At 38.9% G+C, this 18,084-nt stretch overlaps 1 protein-coding gene across 5 annotated transcripts in view; it reads left to right on the top strand.

Annotated features, from left to right (window-relative positions):
* The window catches only part of si:ch73-63e15.2 (strawberry notch homolog 2), a 75,902-nt gene that overhangs the window by 36,153 nt on the left and 21,665 nt on the right, over positions 1-18,084 (top strand). The window contains exon 1 of one of the 5 annotated variants that reach the window (XM_010871569.3): positions 7,686-8,030. The exons of the other annotated variants lie outside the window; for them this stretch is intronic. Coding sequence (XP_010869871.1) covers positions 7,968-8,030 — 63 coding nt within the window. The 5' untranslated portion in view covers positions 7,686-7,967. Of the gene's footprint in view, positions 1-7,685; positions 8,031-18,084 lie in introns of those variants that run through there. 5 annotated transcript variants of the gene reach the window in all.

Here is an 18,084-nt window from a genome sequence, read left to right as displayed (position 1 = left end):
TGACATTTGTAAGTGAACCCAAACTTTTTAATGGTAGTGTATGTTTTCTGATTTCCTACGCTGTTTGAGGATTTATGGCCTTGCAACGCTAAGTAGGCCTTTGACCTAGGAGGAGGAAGTATGCCAGTCAGACTATTGAGTGGCACTGACTTGCCAATGAAAAAGAGACTGACATGCATTTCCCACTGGACGCGTGCGAGCAACTGTGTGCGCCATTGCATGCAAGCACCTTTTCTCCTGTCCCCAACAGATGCAATCATTTTAAATATCAAACCAATAATTATATTTTGTGGAGAGGACGATGGGTTTTGTGCCTTTTTGCACCATCTTACACATTGAAAACTGATTGATTTCTGCTTCATTCAGGATTATTTACATGGGTAAGTCATACATAAATGCGTGTTATACAGTATGAATATTGTTACCAGCAGTAGGTCTGGAATTTATTACATTGAAACAAAAAGCTATAGAGCTTTTAGCTAAAAGCCAGCTATCAAAAATACCTGTTTGAATATATGAGGCAGCCGTCCTTTTATCCCATAGTAGGCTATACATGCTGTAAATACTGTTGTTATTCTGTTGCTTTCCCAGTATCTGCAGTATCTCTCCAGAAATGTTTTGGATCCTTGTAGTTTTTTGAGGCTGGAGCATATATTTGTGTATTTCTCAACTTCCTAAATCATCAGCACTCATGTTTGCGTTGTTTACAGGAAGAACAGGAAATATGCTGGTCTTAAGTACCAATGAGGAGATTCGTAAGGCAGGGCAAGTTGATGCGATTACGTTCGGGCAAATTAAATGTAAGCATTTATGCATCTTTAGTAGGATGTTGTCTTGGAGGCATACAAAATAATACGTTTCTGTACTACAATGATTAAAACCACAAATAGAACCAAGTTAGGCTACTTTGGAAACATTACCATGCATATAGAATCATTTGTTCATACCTAATCCTGGTTAATTTGTTAGTGTAGCATATGTGCTCTAGTAGCCTAAAGATTTCTCATTGCCTTTCTTATATAAATCCAGATTTTTTCAACTATCCAGCTGTTTAGATTTTTCCTCAATAGTAAAATCTACATCTGACACTTTGTAACTAGGCTGTCATTAGATCAACTACACTTAACTGTTGCCTACACATGGTTATGACTTTCACCCTCTGTGGCAACATTTAAATGTTCTCTCAGAACAACAATTCCATTTGATGATCAGGCCTACTTGAAGCCATATCTCACATTTTCTTGGGGACATGCACAAGAAACACTAATAACAGAATGGGGTTTTATAAATAAAGGTTGTTAGACTTATACTAAACAATATCAAATAATGAAATTAGTGTCAGATTTTATGCAAAATACTGCCATTTATGCCATTCACAGGGATGCTAGATTTGTAAGCAATTAATTAATTGCAGCCTGGTTCATGTTGCTGAATCTCTGCTAGATCTTGTATTATGTTGTGTGTGTTTTTCTTTAAATTCAATAGCACTTTTTTTCAAAATGGTCAAATTTGGTTTTTTTAAAAGGAATTTCTGGAAATTATTCAACCCTATCACAGCGGGCTTCCAGGGACAACTCACACTGTGCTGTGCTGTGTAATGTAATTGAGGGAAAATAGGAAAATACTGCCCTGCTTACTGGAATAAGAATAGTAGGGCAGCATTTTTACTAACCAGAGTCTCACCACTAAGCCACAGTCTAGAGTGAATAGGGAACAACAAATAAACCACGCTCTACATTAGAGCCCAACTGAAATTTGATTTTTGGGTCCGATAGAGAGTTTAAGAAGGCCGATGTCTATGAATACCAAATGTCTGACAATACTGATGTTTTCACCCCTGTTTTCTTAAATAAACTGATATCACTTCTGTGATGTTTATATTTTTATAATTTATTTTTACTCAACAGATGATATAAATCGTCAATGACACTGCACGGGTCCAGATTGCAGACTTCAGAGAACTAGTCATTGACAAGACAATTTTTCCCCTAATCCCGATGTTATCATTGTTGGGTCACATTTTAATAGCTAATAAATTAATGGCAACAATAACATGTGTATGAGGACAGTAAACAACCTTGTTTAAATTCTTTTTACTTCAATGCCTTCTGAAATGCCTTCTTTCTAAACATGGGACTTGCTTTACATAATTGTAATAAACTGGTATGAGATTTCCCCAAATAAAATGAATCCAGGCATTTATATATGCATTCTAGGCATACCAATCAAGCAGTTTTTTTTTAAAAGAATTTTAAAGATCTGCTGTTATAAACAGACATGGTTTCTTCTAAATTGTACACTGTCACAAAAACCCCACAAACAGCTAGTCAATGCAATAACGCTTTAACTTTCTAGTAAAAGAATAATTGACTGCACCGAACATAGATTATTGCTGCATCTAAAATGCTGAATGTGAATGCAATATTTTGCTGTGTCATTGTTCTCAGCTTCATGGGACATTTCTTTTTAGAATTTCAGGAAATTAGCTTTAAAATTACAAACACATCCTTGGAGGATTTGTAGAATTTCAAGAATTTTTTTAAAAATATTTTTTAAATAGGGAGGGTCTAAAGTTTTTGAGAAATGGAAGTTTGGAGATAGTGTTTGAAGAGGCTGGCAACATTATGATGCTGAGGCTCTGATGATGTGAGTTGTTCTATGTGACACAAAAAGGCAATTTATTATTTTGGCCGGTAATTATTATTATTTTTTTCTTCATCTACCAGTCCCCTTGGTAGGTGAGCATTTTGGACACTGCCTACACCCATGGAGCGTTCAGCATTGCCTTCAGCTGTCAAACCATTTAGAATGCCCCCTTTGAAATTAATGTCAATTGCGCTTGGCGCCACGTCCAGTGGGACTGTCTAAGAGTCATAAAACGCTGAGGTTCAATTCTTGACTGCTGAAATGCACGTTCATTCTTTCTTGTGAATTGAAATAAGATTGATAGATTTTTGGGGGTTGATTGGATGTTTTAATTAAAAACTCATAACTAACTCATATTGACCTGTTATGTAGGGGAAAATTGCAGATTTGCAGGACATGTTTGTTTCAGCTCTTTGTGCTTCGGGCATTTCATTTGTCAGCTTATTTTTTGGACTGATGTTTTTTGTCAGCCGACACACCAACCTTGCTATGGTAAAAGTTGAATGATGGACGGCAAACAACGGATCATTGAAGTGGAAATGTACGTTATAGGTTTTTGTATGTTCCAATTCACCCCTAATAAAGACAATACTGTGAAGGAGCAACTTAATCATTGTGGAAGAACATGAAGATATTTTACTCACCATTATTAAAAAATAACGTTCTTCGTCTGATCTTCTGATGGCAATGCGATGTGTATAGGGATTATACACCATTACAAAGATGTGAAATTATTTGCACGTCACTTCTGTGATGTTTATATTTTTATAATTTATTTTTACTCAACAGATGATATAAATCGTCAATGACACTGCACGGGTCCAGATTGCAGACTTCAGAGAACTAGTCATTGACAAGACAATTTTTCCCCTAATCCCGATGTTATCATTGTTGGGTCACATTTTAATAGCTAATAAATTAATGGCAACAATAACATGTGTATGAGGACAGTAAACAACCTTGTTTAAATTCTTTTTACTTCAATTAAAAAGAATTAAAAAATAACGTTCTTCGTCTGATCTTCTGATGGCAATGCGATGTGTATAGGGATTATACACCATTACAAAGATGTGTGCTAAAGTAGGACTCAATAAATTACCTTATTAAAGTTAATTATATTTTTTATATAGGTCTTAAAAGCATTGAATTTGACTTTAAAAGTGGTGCAAGAACCCTTGATTTGTCAGACCACAGGACAGTTTCGCCTTTCGCCTCAGTCCATCTTAAATGAGCTCGGGCACAGTGAAAGCGGCAGCATTTCTGGATCTTGTTTATATATGGTTTCATTGCATGATGGACTTTTAACTTGCGTATTTGGATGCAACGACCCAATGTTGGTTTTTGCTTTGGTTTCTTCTGTTTATTCTTAAATTGTTGCACTATTTGCCTGCGCAGTCTTGCGGAGTGGTGAACCCCACCCCATCTTGACTTCTGAAAAGCTTTTTATACCCAGTCCTGTTACTTACCTGTTGCCAATTGACCTCATTTGTTGTTAGATGTTCCACCAGGTTTTTTTTTTATTAGCATTACACAACTTTTCCAGTCTTGTTGCCCCTGTCCCAGCTTTTTAAAAACATTGCTGACATAGTGGGCATATTTTTTTTGGTATGTTGTCTTTGTGCTATTTTCTCTTGAATATAGGGTTTAAATTATTTGCACGTCATTGCATAATTTTTTTCTTCGCATTTTAGACTGCATCCCAACATTTTTGGAATGTAATTTAGTCTCTGAAAACAATGTTTTTAGTACCAATCCAGGTAATCCCTTTAACTGGGGAACACGGTCACTACTGTACTCAAAACAGTAATTTGAGGTATAGACGCCAAATGTATTTGACAAACCTAATTAGCGCTAAGTTATGCTAGCTAATGTTACAACTGTAATGTACAGAACGTCACAGCATATTTTTAATGCAAAATGTCTTGCCGAAGTAGCAACTAAACCTTATGAACCACACACATTTACCAGTTCATATTTCTGTGCAGAAAGGCCTGAGTCCCAAATAATACTTTGCAGTCACATCCTTGTAGCTACTTGATGTTGCTTTTCCCCCCCATAAGTATGGATTTAGTTCTTAACAACAAAGATTAAGGAGGGACGTCTAGTTCTTGGTAATGTCTCCATTGTGCCATATTTTGTTTTCACTGTGTTCCATGGTATATCTAATGCTTTGGAAATTATTTTGTACCCTTCTCCTGTCTGATATATTTTAACAATTAGATCCTTCTGATGTTTTGGAAGCTCTCTGCAGACCATGGCTTTTGCTCTGAGATGCAACTAAGAAAATGTCAGGAAAATCCTACTAGAACAGCTGAACTTTATTTGTGATTAATCAGAGTCACTTTAAATGATGGCAGGTGTGTAATGACTTCTTTTTAACATGAGTTTGAATGTGATTGGGGATGTGGCTGTGCTCAGAATTAACCAGTTATAAGAGGGTGTGCACTTATGCAACCAGGTTATTGTAAGTTTTTTTGTAATTTTCTCCCTTGAAGATTTCAGCTTGTTTTTCAATTGAATTGTTCACATTATAGGTCACATTAAAAGTGGAAAAAGTTCTGACATGATTTATCTTTGTCTTTTACATCACAAAAATCGGCCATTTTAATCTTTATATCCACTGCATAATAGTGCCAATTTACACTGCCGATTACAATGAATTAATTGAAGCACCCTTCTCTATGGCTGCACGATCAATTCAATTATTATTGAAATTGCGATATTGACATGTGCAATGTCCAAATGGCCAACTTATGCATTTTTCTGCTCAAAAATGTGAAATGTTTTTTTTTTTTGTAGATTACTTAAAAATCAGGATTCATTTTGTTCAAATACTTGATGGTTTTTCAAGGTTAGTTTGAGTTAACACTGCAACTGCTAGCGAAGACTTCTCTTTCAAGCTTGCGAGAGGCACCAAGAAATTGTCCCACGTACACATCAGCATGGTTATTAAATGTTTCGGTGTCTTGCTTCAGTAGCTACATTACAGTAAGCCTGCAGGAAAACTGTTGACGGTTATTTTGCGATGGACAAACCGCACCGACTAGGATATTGGTCTTGATTTACATAGCGTAGTGGTTGGTTATTCAACTGTCATTGTTTTCTAAAGAAACCAACCAGCCATGGAGTCGAGTCAATGTTTTCATTATAGGTACTCTAGGCCTATAGCTGGAATAAAACTTTGATGGCAACAAACTTCAGTCGCTACATTATAGTAAGCCTAAAGTAAAACTGTTCATGGTTATATTGCAATGGACGAACTGTACTGACCGCAAACATATTGCTCTCAATTTCGATGTACATAGCATTGTTCCCATAACGTAGTGGTTAGCTATTCAACTGTCATTGTTTTCTAAAGAAATGAACCAACCTTGGAGTGATTGGAGTCATTGTTTACATTATAGGTACTATATAGCTATTAGCTAGCCATCTACAGTAGTCCCTCTCTAATTTAACAGGTTGAATGTAGTGTTTCAAGAACCATGGACATTTGACTAATTGGTTTGACAATGCAAGAAGTAAACAGAAACCACATCTGTACACATGTAAAACATGCACCCAGACTTGCTGTTTAAATAGCGTAGTGGATAAAGACGCAGTCTGTCACATAGTAAACCATGGTTCGAATCACAATTCTACATAAACATTTTTGAGTGATGCAAAAGGCCACCTTTCTTCTTCCCTTAATCTGTTTTATCATTCAAGTTAACAGCCTTGTTTCCTGTAAGCAGAGAGGCTGGTTATAATGAAATATGTTTAGATGTTCCCTGTCATGAATAGTATTTTTAAGGTGGCATGCACTGTGAATAGCATTTCCTTTTTTTTTTCCACATCTGGGTCTATACTGTAAGTTATGACGACTTGAAAATATGTCAGATACTCATTGTTTGTGTCTTTGCGGTTGGTCTCTATGGACAGAACTGTTACAGGACAAGAAATCAAAACCTTTCCAGTAGTATGAACCATGTGGCTATATGTCTGTCAGTGTAATAGGTGCTTCTGCAGCTTTGAGTTAAGTCCATCTACAGTACAAGTCAAATGTTTGCACACACCTACTCATTCTATATCCGTTCCACATTGTGGAAACTCAATGTACACACAGAATCAAGTAGTACTAAAGAAGTGTGAAATCCAATTGCATTTATATTTTATATTATTCAAAGTAGCCAACCTTTGCCTTTATGACAGCTTTGCACACTCTTGGGGTACCCTCAACCAGTTCATGAGGTAGTCACCCAGAATTCAACCAGATTCATGAGGTAGTCACTTATTTAAACTGTTCTTGCCGTAATATAGACTGCTACAGTACAGACAGAATGATGTCTTCTGTATACCAATCCTTCCTTGTCACAACACAACTAATTGGCGCAAATGCATTAAGAAGGAAAGTAATTCCACATTAACTTTTTACAATGCACACACATTAATTTAAGTGAATTCCAGGTGACTACCTTGTGAACCTGGTTGAGAGAATGCAAAGTATTTGTGAAGCTGTCATCAATGCAAAGGTTGGCTCATTTGAAGAATCTACAATATGAAACATTTTAATCTTTTTGGTTGCTACATGAGTCTGTGTGTTATTTTATAGTTTTGTTGTCTTTATTAATATTCTAGAATGTGGGAAATTGTATTACCAAACTGAAACTGCATCGCCAAACTGATTCCATTAACCCTTTAATTAGTTTGGCATCTCAGCTCTGTAAAACTCAATCATTAATAGTTCAGATAATTTTCATTTTGACTGTCAGACAGACAAGTTAGGTTCTGAAAACAAACCAGCCAGTCAATCTAAAATTAGAATTAATACTGATCCAATACCAATAGACACTGCCATAAGCAGTGACAAAAGGTCCACAGAAGAGGACCCAGCAGCACTTTTTACACTACTAATGCGGTTGAGTTACACCATGTACAGTAAAATGGGCTTGACTGCCAGTAACTCTAGTCACTTACCAACAAAAGCATCATTTCCTGAAAGCTCCTCCCCTCTTCCCCTCCCCTCTGCTCTCCATTCTGCACCTTAGAGCATTGAGGAACTAGACCACAATCAATATGACTAAACCTCTATGTAAATACCTGTCAGTCCAGCGTTAGCAGGAAGTGGATGTGTTTCGTAAGGCAGTTTGTTTCTACCTGTGGTGTGTATTGTCCATATGTGTGTCACTGTGCTCTTAAAGGCTCAGGTTGGGCTGCTTTCTATTGAGAAACCCTATCGTTCTGAGTTCTTTCCACTGCTCCAGCTCATGGAAGGATCCGTTTCTCTAAGGGAAAGGTGAACTGGGTGTCTGTGTATTTTTCTTCACCCCAGAGCTTTTGGACTCATGTCTTCTATCCTGCCGTTTTGGACTAAACTCTATTCACAGTTGGGACGGCCACTTCCCAAGGTACCGCTGTCCTTTACTTCTTTTCGTTAGAAGTGTGTAACGCAAAGTGCTTGCTTTCTGGGGTGAACAATAATTTAGATATGTTTGCAAGCTGGCTCTTTTTTTTTTTTTTTTTGCTTTATATGTATTTGTTGGTTTAAACAGACTGATGTGTAGAGGTTAGTTAAAGCAGAGTTTATGGGATAGTTGTTTGTGTTATGTGGGGCGCCAATACTTTATTTAGAGTGGTTGTTTATTCTTTGTTTGCTTCTTTGAATGGGTTACTATAAAAGATTACTTCTGTCACCTTATCGGTAAGTCTCCTTACAACCAGGCCTCTCCTTTTTTCTGCCTGTCTTGCATTATTCCCACGTCTGTCCTACTCTGTAGAATTTGCTTAATGTGTTGCCATTTCATAACGTATGGGGCTACTACCACATTGCACGTTCATGTAAAAAAATTTGTGGTGCAAAAAAAGGTCTCATATTATTAGTCACGAAACTGCTTAATATTCAATATAGAGTTATGTAAAATGATTTTTGAGTATTATTGTTACCACTGCCTTCCAGTAAGTCCTGGAATTTAATAGCATTGCATGACCAGCAATAAACAGAGCCACGAAAGACGAGTTGTGCCAGATTTAAGAACCACTTACATTTTTGAGCCCTTTGATTTAAATATGTTGTTGATGTTAAAATCCAAGAGCGCTTACACAATTTTCAACTAAATGACTCGCTACAATCTAAATCAGCCAAACCAAGCGGTTCTTTTGGAGAATCAGAATAATGCTTACCCAAGTAAATGCTGTGTTGAGGTGTCAACAGTGGCATTGTCTAAACTACGCACTCTTAATCTCTTATTTTCTTTCTCTCATAGATAGGCAAATCTCTATCTCTCACTATTCTGTTTAGGAGAGGATACAGACTTGCATTGTTTAAAAGGCTTAGGTTTTGAATTAATCTGTAATTGATGTGTTTCATGGTCATCCGTCTAATCACATGACATGGCTCCAAGCCAGTGCAGTGCTAAGTGATATTATCGACAATTCAGTGGTTTCCTCACAATGCCTGTTTTCCGGTAATATTTATCTTAATCAGTGCTCAATGCTGTGTTCTCTGTCATACAGTTTGTTCATTCATGTTCGTAGTGCACCGACAACGAGTTGTTTTAAGAAAATATATATATATATATATATTTTCTTTTTTTTACTCTACTTGTTAAAGTTGACTATGATGCCCCCAATAATAATTTGACTTTGTTCCAGAGGTGGGGTGGGGCTTGTGTGTGCGGCTGTCTGTACCATGGCAAATGCCAGGGAGTCAGCACAGAACTATTTTAGGCCCGGAGTGACGGCAAGACATGCATCTTACTGGAAGTGACACAGAGGGAGAATGGAGGGAGACTCTTTGGCACTGGGATCACTATAAGTGGTGTCCTCTTGTCCTGGGAGTTTATGTTGGAACTGGGCAACCTGGCCTATTGACTGACCTCAGCTGGCCCACTGGCTCACAAAAGACTGGAAGGTTAACCATGTTTATGGTCTGATGGTTTTGGAGTGCTGGTGTCTAGCGTTGTATTTCAGAAGGCTCTATTATTCTTCAGGAAATTCCATTCCCAGTTAAAACCGGCACATATTTATAACTTAAGATTTGTTGATTGACATTTCAGTTAGCCTTATGTTTTATATTGTCATTCGTTTTGGCCTGTTTAGTGTCGATATTATTCAATAAATATGTAATATGTGTGGTTGTGTATGATGCAATCTTTGGTTGCAATGATGTCTTCCAAGTAATTCTTGTGAGTTGAGATATCTGACATCATAAACCATTACCACAACTCTTCTTCGGAATGCCAATTTTCAGGGTAATCTTCAACATTATAGGCTCAGTTTGTGGATTTGTTTCATCCAGTTTGTGTGTTTATCTAAAGATAGACAGTTGGGACCGTCCCGCTACTTAATATAGGAGTGAGCAGAAAAATTAACAATAGGAGGGGGCAAACCAAGTTCTGTTAGTTAATGCCAGTCTAGGGTTAATATATGTTTTGATATTTTAAGGAAATGAGTAGTATTTATGTGACATAGGCCCTTGGCTTTGATTGGCCTATCCTTTTAGGCAGGTGTGTTAGTGGCAGTCTATTCCTATTTCCATTCACAATGTGTCCTAAAGTAGCTTGTCTGTCTGGAAACAGTCCATGTACTGATTTCTTCTGGTTCCTGACTCATTGTGCTGGTTTACGGTAAGCTTCAGGGCGCAGCCTCGCTTTTTTTGAAGTCAATGGTTGCTTCGCAATGCTCTGAAGTTGCTTCCTCTGTGTGTCTTATCCATTTTATGAACTAATCTTCCATAAGGTGGAAGAAAGCAGTCTCATTCTACTTCTAGTAGCCTTTACCAGTGTTTTATTTGCTTCTGCTTTCATCTGCTAAGCTCTTTCACGTTGGTGCAGAATCAAACGAAGTAAAAGATAAAAAAGGCGGCGTTGCATTAGAGAGCGATGCCTCATTGTGTGCTGTCGGTCCTGGCAAACCCCATAGATACAGGCCAAGAGATCGCCAGTGTAGCACCCGTCTTATGGGTCTAACCCCCTTCCCTGATGCAAGACTGGCTTTGTTGTCATTTCCTGAACCGTTGCCTGGGCTCATTCAGATTTCTTATTGAAGCAGGCTCCGTTAGCTGATAGCTTCTTGCTGGAGGGGGGAAGGAACTTTTTAATTCAAGATACAAAACATTCGGCTTGAAATATAATTTGTAGACAGCGTGATTCTCTGGTGTATCGCCTCTATACATTACGTTTTCCGATCAGCTCTATACGTTAGATCAGCTCTGTACATTGTTTTCCGATTGGTTCTGTACTTTACATTTCTGTTTTGATTTTTGTAAGTTTTAACCTACTGGGTACCTAATGCTGATGGTTTTGATTATTCCTTTAAAGTATAGGGAATTTTGGGTCCCACTGCCCCTCCACTTCCAATGAAGAACTCCACCTGAGAGATGCTTCAAATCTCTCTGGCAGCCCAAACCGACATGCTACTAGACCGTTACATTATTATTTATCATAAACCTATAGCCTTTCTGACTAGTCATTTTATTATTGAACATTTTAGAAACATTTAGAAAGGCCAGCTTCCTTTCTTTCCTGTGCCTGAGCAGGGCATGAAGGCCTCTGTGTGCCCCTGGGCTGGGCAGTATACGATGGAGCAGGAAACAGGCAATGTGTGTGAGGGATGTATGTAATGCCATACTGTCTGGGAGAACACAATCCAGAGTTCATTCATTACCCTATTGTGACAGCAGGGGACATGGTTTCATACAAGGACCAGATGACACACTATATACAGGTGGGTTTCCTCCTGCTTGCTGCGCAGCGTTCCCTGACCCATAGACAAATAGGAATTGTGGAATAAGCATGAACCTAATGATGGGGCAAAACTGTTGTTTAGGGGAACTACCATTAGCACACAGTCTGTCGTTTGTTAATGCAATTAAAAATAATTTGCTCCACTGCGTATGCAAAGTATACCTGTGTCCCAAATAAGGGGGATGCATTCTAGGTATTATTATTCTAAATGACGTCTTCCAACTCTGTTGCAGTCATGATGACTCTGGTATTTTTTTTATTTAATCTAACCCTATCTGTTTTCATCTACGTTCCTCTGTTTCCCTCCTATAGTCAGTGGTTAGTGGATTAAGTAACTAGCTCTCCTTGATTTGAACATATTTGTCTGAAAGTAAAGGCCCAAGTTTTTATTGGCAATGTGTAATCCTAGCCAACTAGGCTAACCAGCTGGGGCATATAGCCACCTACTTGTAACACTAGCTGCTTCTACTAACGTTAGCTACCGGTCATCGTCAAAAATGAGCTGTTCACATTGTCTTGCTGATACAGCTGAGATGAGCCATCCTGTACCTTTTAAGTAGCTTGCAAGTCAAGCTTGTTGACAATGTTATTGATGTGAGGGACTGTTCCGTTATATTATTATTTTTATTTTAAGACATTTGTGGTTGCTACTCTGAGGCGAGAGAAATTCGATTTTTTCGTTCATGTGTTGGTGTATTGACAGTTTAAAGCCGCATGCTACTTCAGTGAGTGATCCTGTTTCAGATAACAGGAAATTGTCCTAGGCTTTGAACCTTTTCAGTTTGTACTGATATTGTATCTTATAATGGCATTCATAGCTATTGTAGGGAACAAAATGTATGAATTGTGTCAATTGATTTAGATTACAAATATTTTCTGATCAAAATTGCTGCCATTTGTCCCATGCTGTAATGTTAAGGAATTTATGACAAAGCCCCTCTGGTAATTTAATGTCAATTTGCTAACCTATATCCAAGACAATGATCTAAAGTCAGCTATGCTTTCCCGCCCTGAAAAAGGTTGACATTTGGGTGGGTAAATTGTTTCCACCCAAACAATGGGAAGTGTTTCAAACACCTATGTTGCATGGAGCAGTTTACAATGAAACCTGGGTTGTCCAGAATCTCTCTTTCGATCGGAGGCTAGAGTAGTTGAGTACCCAACCAAGGAAAGGTGGGCGAAACCAAGCGTGGATTAGCGGGATCCAGTTGGGCAACATAATCACATTCAAGGTTGTTTCTGTTAGGAACACATTTTGGGAAAGAGAAAGGAAAGGGAAAGAGAATGGTGAACATTTTCATATTTGTCATGTGTCTTGTTCTGCTAAAGACGCTATATTCAGCACATTTGGGGTAGAGCAACAACAGCCACAAAGAAATGCCACAATATGAGTTGAGCTGAGGTTTTTGAGACGTCCTGGATGAAATGTGACTTTCCTTCCTGGCCTGATAAAGTTTGGGGGGGTTCCCTTGATGAGGAAGAAAGAGGTGGTTCGGCTTTCAGGATGTCTCTTCTTATTCCCTCTGGCTGAGGGATGGGAGGAGGAGCCCAACGACTAGATTCAGTGATAGATAGACCTATGGTGAGCTCACCCATACCACCAAGTAAACGGCTCGTCTTTCCTGTTAGACGACAAATGCTCAAACTGACTTTAGTTTGTGCGGAGCCCGGGGAAACACACTACGGGTCAGGTTTACAGGCGTTCTGTAAAGACAGACGTGGCATAGAGCTGATCAGAGGGATTAGCATGCGTTCTACTGGTGCTCAACATAGTCCAACGTGGGTCGGCCTCACAACCGACCTGCTGTGTAGTTCCACTGTCAGGGTTATTTTCTGTCTGCTCTGACAGGCTTCTCCCCTCCCTGAATACCTTAGCTGGCGTCTAGTGACGTACACACATGTCGCATAGGGCTATTTCATGTGTAAGATGTGTTCTTGTAGACTCCACGACCATGTTCCCCCTGGAAATTTTGTTAGGGAGATCTTTTTTGTGTGTGTTATTTATACTGCTTATTTTGCATGACAAGGAAAATTGATGTAATCTTATGTCACTGGCCAGGAGTGTTGGCTTGATAAATATGCACAACATAGCCTTGTTAAGCCAGTAAACACATGTGAATATCAAGGACAGTTTTAATTGATTTCTTAAAAGCAATGTCATCACAAGACAATGTGTCTGTTGATTCGTTCACATCACGTCAGAGGCAATTTCTCTGCCACTACGCTACATATTTGTGTGTGAATGATGTCTTAGTGTTGGGAACATTTTCTAAATTACATTGATTGGCACATGCACAGACCTAAGAAGTCCATTAACACGTGCCTGCATAGTTGAATATAGAAAGTTTGCTGACCAACCCAAGCTGTTGTGTAGCTCAGTGGTCAAGAGCAGCTCTCTCTGCGAGAGTTCACAGCCATGTCAAGGCTATATTTTGTGTTTTTATAAAAATGTGCTTACTCATTTAAAACAGCACTGTAGTTTATTGACTTTTAAACAACTCTGTATGCTTCAAGAAGATGTAAATGTATTTCCCCAGGAATGTGGTTGAGATTGAATGGTTACTCGGCTGCTCTGCAGAATTAAAATGTATATTCAATGCAGTTGATTTTTGTATGTTATCTTTAATGTTATACTATTAAAATATATTCTGGAATGTGGCGCATTGTGGCAAAACTGGTGAAAATGGCAATTAAAGGTGAATTTCCCACACCTGTGGCTTTTTAAATTGCAATTAGTGTCTGTGTATAAATAGTCAATGATTTTGTTAGCTCTCACGTGGATGCACTGAGCAGGCTATGTACTGAGCCATGGGGAGCAGAAAAGAACTGTCAAATGACCTGCGTAACAAGGTAATGGAACTTTATAAAGATGGAAAAGGATATAAAAAGATATCCAAAGCAAATGCCAGTCAGTATTGGTCAATCACTTATTTAGAAGTGGAAAATTCGGGGATCTGTTGCTACCAAGCCAAGGTCTGGTAGACCATGAAAGATTTCAGCCAAAACTGCCTGAAGAATTGTTCGGGACCCAAAGAAAAACCTACAGATAACCTCAGGAGAAATGCAGGCTTCTCTGGAAAACATGGTGTGTTTGTTTCAAGGAGCACATTAAGACGATACTTGAACCAAAATGAGCTTCATGGTTGAGTTGCCAGAAAGAAGCCTTTACTGCGCCAATGCCACAAAAAGCCCAGTTACAATATGCCCGAAAACACCTTGACACGCCTCACAGCATCTGGCACACTGTAATTTGGAGTGATGAGACCAAAATATAGCTTTTCCATAAGCGCTACTGTATGTTTGGAGATGGGTCAACAAGGCCTATAGTGAACAGAATACCATCCCCACTGTGAAGGATGGTGGTGGCTCACTGATGTTTTGGGGGTATGTGAGCTTGAAAGGCACAGAGAATCTTGTGAAAATTTATGTCAAGATGAATGCAGCATGTTATCAGAAAATACTGGTAGACAATTTGCATTATTCTGCACGAAAGCTGCGCATGGGACACTCTCAGACTTTCCAGCATGACAATGACTCCGCTCTGGGGAGATCTCAAACGTTCGGTTCATGCAAGACGACCAAAGGCTTTGTATAACCTGGAGGCATTTTGCCAAGATGAATGGGCAGCTATACCACCTGCAAGAATTTGGGGCCTCATAGACAACTTTTACAAAAGACTGCAAGATGTCGTTGATGCTAATGGGGGCAATACACAGTATTAAGAACTATGTGTATGCAGACTTTTGAGCAGGGGTCAGTTCATTTTTTTTCTTTGGCACAATCATAAAACAAAACATTCTGTTATGACCAACAGTTGAATGTGAATCCCATAAGAAATAAGACTGGTGTTTTGCCTGCTCACTCATGTTTCCTTTACAAATGGTACATGTATAACATTCTCCAAGGGTATGCCAACCTTTGAGCACAATTGTATGTAATAAATCTATTAACATGAGTGCTTGCATGTTTGTCAATGAAAAATTAGCTTGGCACCACATGCTGCTGATTACACCAGCTGTCAGGAAGATCTAAATACATTCCCCTATGAATCTGATTCTGATCTATGGTTATGCTAGTAATATGGGTAAGACAACAAAAGTTTTAAAAAAAAGAAAAAAAGATTTACATTTAAAGGCAGTGACAAGTAACTAGAATTTTTTTTGATTGATTTTAAAATACTTCGGGTGGTGCATTGTTATTAGAGCTTTGTGACCTAGAAGAAATAGGCCTAATGGAGTCAAGTTAACTGAACCTCTCTAAAGTTTGGTGATGTAGACACACCTCCAGCCATTTTTAATTGTTTGTTTTAATGTTGCTTAGGCAGGTAAGTTGATAAAAAAAAATATATATATATATTTATAGCACAAAATAAATTGTGTAATGTTTATGGCTGGAGGAGGGGAAGTTACGGAGAACAGTCTTGCTCAGGGACAGAACGGCAAAACCTTAATCTCGTCAGGAGGGGGTTTAGAACCAGGGACATTTCAGATAGATTTTTTGCATTGTTACATGGAATATTTGTTTCACCATCCATGTGGTCACACAGGGCTTCTCTACAGCCTATTGGAGTAGAGAAAATTTCATTTCAATATTTTTGGTCACATGCTTGGTGGTTTTCAGTTTTAGTTTGAGTTGATGCTGCGACTTCTTGTGAAGACATCCATCAAATTGTTACATAGTATAGTCAGATTCAAGTGAGGAGCACTTGAGAGGAAGAAATTATGTGACGTTGTCTCTAGTATCATGGCAACAGAGGCAGTTAAATATGTGATTAGTCTTTTTATATGGCCATTCTTCAGCCTGAATTCCAATCCTATAGCTACACGAGTCAGATAAATCGTTTTATTTTTTATTCACCTTTCATTGTTCGTTATTGTTTGTATTGTGTGGCAAACCTGTTGCATAGAAGTGGAAACTGCCACTACAACTAATCATATCTTTCCAATTAGCTTTATATAGATGCTCAATGTAGTGGCCATGGGCAGCCTTGCATGGTGGAGAAGGTGCTGTCTCGATTATTGGGTTTGCATGACTTTTGTTTGAATCCTGTGTGAATGAACATTTTCATCAGAGGACTCAAATAAGCGCGTGTGCAGGTTTGTGTAAGTAGTCACAGAGGTTGAAGTTTTTTTTTCATTTCAATGAAGGATTGTGAGAAGGAGGCCTATATATGGGCATGAATCTTTTTTTTTTTTTTTTTTATCCTCTTGTTCTGGATGGTGGGAATGGGGGGGGGGCGGGAATGCTGGGTTCAACACTAAAACAGGAGAAACTGAACAGGAACATTTCAAGGACTGGCTTTATGTGATGACATGAAGACTGACAGACAAACTTGGAAATGACCTTCCGCTCACCACACACACACACAGACTTTTTATAAATTATTTCATGAGCTTGCTCCTTTTCCCCATAGCATTTACCTGACTGATATCTTCTTTGAGTAAGATGTACTTACTGTTACTGGGTGGATTGGTTTACCCACATAGGAATCTTAAGGTCAATGCTCAGACTAAAGGTTGAGAGTGTCTACTAAACAACTCAAATAAAATACATTTAACGAAGACTTAGAAATGTGAATATGTTCTCCCCCCAAAACAGCTATAATTATCTTTCCATTACAGTCACACTCCAGGTCTCCTGTTTAAAAACATTCTCCCCATCTCTCTACATCTCTTTGTCTCTCTTCCATTCTGCGTTGTCCATGTTTTGCCTTCTGAAGCAAAGAGGGAAGTAGGATTAGAAGGCAGGCAGACTGTGCCTGTGTAAGGCCAGATTACCATCAGTGCAGTTGGAATTCGGGCCTTATCTCTGCCTCACAGAACACAATCTTAGCACAGCAGTGGCCATACTGCCGCAGGAACAAATAGTGCTTTACCAGTCAAGCTTGCTTGCCTCACATTTATTTCGAAAAATACATTCCAGTCTGCACGGCTTCTCTTGTTCTCTTGGTGCGGGAGATTAGTGGCGATTGCGAGTCTAATTGTTTGGTGCTTTGAGAGGAACCTACTCTTTCATGATGTTTGGTATTTTGGTGTGGGGGTAGTATCTGTTTATTCTCCTCAATCTGAGCTATTCTCCTGTCTTTGCGGGAAAAGGCTGTGGTCTCATCTTTCCTCGGATGTGGAGCTCCTCCATCCTGTCGGAACAAGTTGGCAGCAGCGGTGTGGAGAGGGATTATGAAAACATGACAGTATGAGTTGGCCAATCAATTAGTGTAGTAGTGAGGTGGAGTGTGTTACTTAGATGTAGGCCCTGCTAAAAGATGTTCCCCCGAGCAACACTGCATATATTAATACTGTAATACTGTCACACGTGATCTGTGCATGCCATGGGTTCACACCACTACGGGACCAGGGCAGGGGCGGAGCTGGGCGTTGAGGTTCATTGCTCTTGTTGAAAGTGACCTACTGTGCTGTTTCTGTATCTGCATCATTTAGCTGAGTCTACATTTCAAGCTGGTCTTATTGTCTGTGGCAGTGTTATTGCCGTGTCCCTGAGAAAAGGTATGATATGGTAGGATGGGGTTGTTTTCCAGATGTCATGTGTTGTTGCCTAGTTTTTAGTGATGTTCACGGCTGAAATAAAAAATTTCTTGCTCTTTGCCACTGTAGGAACTGCTGAGCAGTGTTGGGGGAGGGCGAGTGGTAGGTCTCTTGAGCTGCCTCTGGTTCCATTTTCTTCCTCCTTGTTTACTAGTCAGTCATTTGCCGGAACAGCC

Source organism: Esox lucius, chromosome 8 (assembly GCF_011004845.1).
Source record: "Esox lucius isolate fEsoLuc1 chromosome 8, fEsoLuc1.pri, whole genome shotgun sequence".
Lineage (NCBI taxonomy): Eukaryota > Metazoa > Chordata > Actinopteri > Esociformes > Esocidae > Esox > Esox lucius.
The sequence above is the reverse complement of the archived record's forward strand: the minus strand, read 5'-3'. Positions and strand labels throughout refer to the sequence as shown.